This window comes from Macrosteles quadrilineatus, unplaced genomic scaffold, assembly GCF_028750875.1.
Source record: "Macrosteles quadrilineatus isolate MER2022 unplaced genomic scaffold, UCM_ALF_1.0 Scaffold_3__2_contigs__length_128488019, whole genome shotgun sequence".
Lineage (NCBI taxonomy): Eukaryota > Metazoa > Arthropoda > Insecta > Hemiptera > Cicadellidae > Macrosteles > Macrosteles quadrilineatus.
Window position 1 is genome coordinate 4,443,492 of NW_026542596.1, and position 5,820 is coordinate 4,449,311.

A 5,820-nucleotide genomic window follows, 5' to 3' on the forward strand; every position below is an offset into this window, starting at 1 on the left:
AGCGCAGATAGATCAGGAGGTAAGGTAAGAGGCACATAAGGCGAAGGTACCAGGTTCGAGACCCGTCTGGGCCAAAAACGTTTTTCTTGTTTTTTTCTTCAAAATTTGTTTATATTAACTATTTAATCAATTTACTAAACTTATAATTAAGATTTTCATACTAAATCTATATTATTTTGTGTTTTTTATGTTCAGGCCCTGACCAAACTTTATCCCAGGGACATCCCATAGTAGTCCCATATGTCCTGAGAATGTCCTGAGGATGACCTCGGATGTCCCACGGATATGCGTGTGAGCTTATCCGTAGGACATCCCCGGGCGGGGACATTACGCATTCCTGTGGATATCCTGGGATATCCCGGGTTGACCATAGGACCACTATGGGATATCTTGCATATCCTGTCGCAATATCCGTGGGATGTCCTGAGGAGAAAGTGTGCTGTCTGGGAAGGGGAGACTAGGGTAATGAGAGTCACCTAAGGGTGGATCACCATAACTACAAATATTTCAGTTCAACGACTCTTATTCTCATAGCTATATGCTCAAAATATTGTTTTGTACCATGTAAATCTGTGTTAACCTCAATCAATTAATTTAGGAGTCAAACAACAAAACTAAATATTGACCACCACTCCCCAGTCTTGGGGTAAAGAAAGTCAGCATTTGTTAAAATTGGTTTGGACTAATAGGAAACATGGAAATTAATTTATGCAAACTTGGTTTTTGTTTTATCAATGATTTTTCAATACCAACTAATGGCTGTATTTAATCACCAATTGATGCACCCTGGCTAGGGAGAAATGCTTTCGATGGGCAGAGTAATATAAAAGTTTTTGGTAGACCAAGCATTTTTTGTATTCTTTCATCTTGCAAAAATACATTCTTAGACTGCCGATGTATGTTCTAGGCATTTGAAACGTTAAATAAAGGAAAACAAGTTTTGGTTGATGGTTGGCATGTAACTCAGTGAGCATGTAATTTGGCAGTGAACATGAATCTGGGGGTACTCTCATTAATAATAATTGAATAAATATTACACGACTAAGTAATAAAAGTTATGAAAATTCAAATTAAAGTTATTTTAAATATAACGAATTTACAACAATAAGAATCACATTTCAGATTTGCAATGTATAAAAACTTGAGTTACAGTAGTGACAAATGACTTAAAAAACAAAAACGAATTGCATTATTTTAATTTTACATGTAAAAGACAAATTTACGGATGGTTTCCTGACGGACTGGGATAATGTAAATACTTGGTTGAAATGTTTACTTTGTATGAGCAACATGTCTCCTCAATAGTATTGAGAAAAGAAATGCCGAGATAAAGACATAATTTACACACATAAATTAATATAGAAAAAACTCATACGTAAGCTTTCTTCAAATTGGTGGAATCCCCCTCGCTTATAATGACGTATAAACTTATAACTTCTCAGAGAAAACAGATTCGTAGATTATCTTAGTTATTTTTCTGGCCATTATCGTTGGAACTTGATCTTTGGCTTGGCCTTGAGAAATATCTAGTGAATTCGAGTACAACAGACCATTTGGTCTCGATCATGACAGTTACTCGGAGTGAAAACTATTGACCACATATTAATACAATTCCTATATTAATTGTTGTTAGTATATTTAAAAATGAAATTGTTCAGTGTTGTTTGTTTTTGTATAGTAGTGTTGTGTGTTTCCGGGAGTGACGGGTTTAAATTGCTTAAGAAGTTAAAGGAAGTACTTCACCCGACAGAACCTACGACGACAATTGTGCCGATTCTTCCCTCTTATGAAAACCACCGCGAACATGAGGAACATGCGGTATCGAATATCAAGAGTAACCACTCTGGCGAGGACACATCTTCAAGTGAGTCAGTTGAAGATCCAGGAGTCGGTTTTCACAGCAAAAATAAAAATCATGATCATTCCAATGGTTTTTATAGTAAAGGACCGCAAACAACTACGTACAGGTATGAAGAAAGCAATTACAACTATGGTGAGTCTTCTTTAACGAATAGTGGTGATAATATTAAATCGACCACTCCAAGGAACTATAACTTCGATCAAAATGAACGTGAAAAAGAATCTACGGGTCAGTCTTCTTTCACTTATAGTGGTGATAATATTAAATCGACCACTCCAAGGAACTATAACTTCGATCAAAATGAACGTGAAAAAGAATCTACGGGTCAGTCTTCTTTCACTAATAGTGGTGATAATATTAAATCGACCACTCCAAGGAACTATAACTTCGGTCAAAATGAACGTGAAAAAGAATCTACGGGTCAGTCTTCTTTCACTAATAGTGGTGATAATATTAAATTGACCACTCCAAGGAACTATAACTTCGATCAAAATGAACGTGACAAAGAATCTACGGGTGTTGATTACCCGAAAAACAACCAGCCATTCGAAGGTGTCACACTTAATGAGTTTCTCTCAGTTACTTCAACGACTACTAGATCTCAATATCAAAATAATGATGAACAGTCATTGTATAGTGGTGACGAATCAACTTCGACTACAACAAGCTCCTACGGCGCCAACGAGAACTACAATCCTCAACAATCCTCATCGTCTGGAACATACGCGAATCAACAATCATCTAGCTCCACGGGTCCCTTGGGTTCGGCGAACCCTGAGGGTCAGTCATCACCATTTAACGATGATGAAAAACTTTCGCAAAATGCCCCAGAACAATCTTACCCTGATGCTTTCAACGGTGGATTTTCAACAACCACCTCAAAATACTATATTGAACCTGGAGCAGGACAATCCCCAGCAACCATTATTGGAGGGAACCAGCAAACATCTTCAAAACATGGCACTAAACAATCTGGAAATACTGACGGTGGAATAATTGTTTTTCCTGATAACCCTATTTTGAACCCTACTCCTGAACCTGAGAGGATATTTGGAGAACATGATCCTAATTTCAAGACAACGAAGGAGAAATTCAAGTCAATCCCTGCTCCAGTAGCTGTTGACGATGGAAGAAACATAATTAAGGCCCGTGGAAAAGAGTGCGGTCCTGGGGAGACGTTTAACGCAAGGAAAAACAAATGCGGGAAACTAGAAAGGTCAGTAAAGCTATATTTGTACGATATTATAGTCAGGTGGAGGACGTTTGTAGTTATCGATCCTCATAGAGCCTAACATCCCAAAAGAAACTTATTCAGCGATCAATCGGAATGTGAAATACTAGAATGGTTTGTAGAACGCATGTTCAAGTCATTACTTTTGTTCTCAATGTGAAATTCAAGGTACACACCTGTTTAGGTGTTTCTAAATGAACACAACAAATTAAAAATTTTATAAAGTAATAGTGGAGGATGCACTACTGATATATGAATAAGTAGAGTTTTATCAGTCTTAGCACAACGCCATTGTTCCAATCCTCAGCTCTACCCTACCTCTACGCGGCGAAACCCCGCCTCTTATAATGTATTGCACAGTTCTTAAAAAGATCACAAGATCTTAAAAATAAATCTATCATGAATTATGTGTAAAATTTGAGAGGTAATCTGATGAATTTTCATATAGTTTTATATCTCCATTTAATTTACACACAGTTATCGCTCCGCCAGAGTCTGAAACTGTAGTTCTATCACTAAAGTCACAAGGAATAACTTCACAAGTTTACGTTTTTTTTTACTGAACCATCAATTCAATAGGTAACTTTATTTAGCTATGGCTGTGGCTTGGGCCTAGGCACCCATCCTAAAACTGAAGTGGTACTAGTAAATCAGAATATATAGAGTAGTTTTTACGATTAGCTATTTATAACAATCTTCTATTGGTTTCAGAAAGTGAAAACGGAGAGACAAGCAAAATTTCCTGCCAATGTCAGGCTGGCACATTTTGTTAATCCATCATTTGATATTACGACTATGTTCTCCTAACTTTTATTTGTTAGTTTTACAAATTATTTATAACGATCAAATTGTAAAACAACCTTATTTTTTTGTAATTCATTTTCCTAATAACTCCGCTCTGCTGTAAATTATTTATTTCTTAGTTATAATGAAATGGGAAACAATAATTAGGAACAAGCTCTTCTGACAATTTATTATTCAATTCAGCAAATTATTCTTTAATACTTTACTTTGGAATGGCGACTATACAAATGTAGGTATATTAAGCCAAGTATGAATGGAGATGAGTGTAGGATGAGTGGCGACTAAGGCCGACATGTTCCTTAGACAACAGCTGTTGTGAGTCGGTGGCTCAGGTGGTAGCGTCACGAACTTCGGGCCCAAGGCAGCGATGTCGTGGGTTCGGATCCTGGTCACTATATACCACAAAAATCTATAGTTCACCTTCGTACTGTACTGGTTCACCCCTTGCTTTGCTGGATACGCTCCACGCACAGATCTGTAGTCTGTGGACGGGCAAATGCAAGGTTAAAAGAGGCCGCCAACCTCATAAAAAAGAAATGAATAGCCTATGGCAACTAGGGGACTTAGTGTTGACAGTTTGTAGTGGAATCCGATTTGCCTTGTTATTAACGAATTAGTCTAATTATATTAATTTTGTTCAAAATTTCGTAGGTTATCTAAATAATAAGATATAGAAGAATTAATTGTGATTTAAAAGTATGAATATGTGCTTTGAACTGCATAAAAGGAGCTATGCTGTACAATGGTTTTTATAGTGGGAAGACTTGATAAGATTGGAATTTCTTTCAAGGGGTCCTAAAGAACATAGTATCGATAACAAACTAAGTCATTCACCGAAAATATCAGTCCTTATACGTAGATAAGATATGAGCTATAAGTGATGTTGGAGTTTCCCGAAAGATTGTTTTGCAAACTGATCTCATAGCTTTGGAATTTATCGCTCTATCAGAAGTAAAAAATGTATTGATCACCATTGTACGTGTTATAAAATCTACCAAAAGTAAATAAATATACCTCCAATAAAACTAAAACTATTTTAAGTGTTATTAGACATTTTTCTTTACTTTCCGTAGAAGCGTTGCAGCACACCATTAACAATTTGCAATAAGTAATACAAATTAAAGTCTTCCAATTGTACCAAGTGACCCTAAAACAGTTCTCTTAAGCACAATTTCTCCTATAGTCCTTTGTCTTTCTTATAATACAGTTTTTATAATTTTTCAAGACAAACCTATTCAAAACAGACCATATAGATGGATTATGTTTCTAAACGTTGTAATTTGTAACACTCACAAGACCTAATTAAGTATTTATGAATCTAAAATACCATTGCCAACATAATTACACATCACCTGTAATAACGTGTGCACATGATTTTAAAATAGTATATATCCTAACAAGAGTAGAAGTGAGTCATATTCACATATTCGAGACCATTGTTTAGGTGCAAAATTTATCGAGCACTTTTGGTCGAGAATATGGTAGAGACACACTTTCACTCGTGTTTTGAACGATACTTAACGCTAGACTATAAACACTAATTATTATCTCAACTAAGCATACATTGAATATTACTTTATTACATTACACAACTCATAGCATTTATTAGGTTATGCCTTCACTTTAAAGTAATATTTACTGTGGTTGTACAGTTTTGGTTGTTGAAAATTGAAACAGTTGACAAAATAATAACAAATCTTTTTACGTTGGCAAAATCCAAAAAAAGATAGTTAACATTATTTTTCTGTAGTAAACAATGTAATGATGAATTTTCACAGGTGATGAACATGTCACGAAAACAGGTTATTTCACAATAGTGTAACAAAAATCAGACGTTTCTTTTACCTTTTAACATTTGTAAGTGTAATTTTTAGGGACATCCATCTGTAAAACAAGTTCGTAAGGATTCAAACTATTATCCTGT

General features: G+C 35.5%; 1 protein-coding gene across 1 annotated transcript; it reads left to right on the plus strand.

Annotated features, from left to right (window-relative positions):
• The first annotated feature begins 1,559 nt into the window (after positions 1-1,559).
• LOC128990127 (mucin-21-like) lies at positions 1,560-3,956 on the plus strand. Its single transcript, XM_054412387.1, has 2 exons — positions 1,560-3,077; positions 3,804-3,956. Exons 1-2 carry the CDS (start codon positions 1,645-1,647, stop codon positions 3,808-3,810), a joined length of 1,440 nt encoding a protein of 479 aa, XP_054268362.1. The 5' UTR covers positions 1,560-1,644; the 3' UTR covers positions 3,811-3,956.
• Positions 3,957-5,820: the final 1,864 nt, after the last annotated feature.

What these genes read in the sequence shown, in the direction of transcription:
- LOC128990127 (XM_054412387.1), top strand. Translation starts at nt 1,645, where the DNA reads ATGAAATTGTTCAGTGTTGTTTGTTTTTGTATAGTAGTGTTGTGTGTT.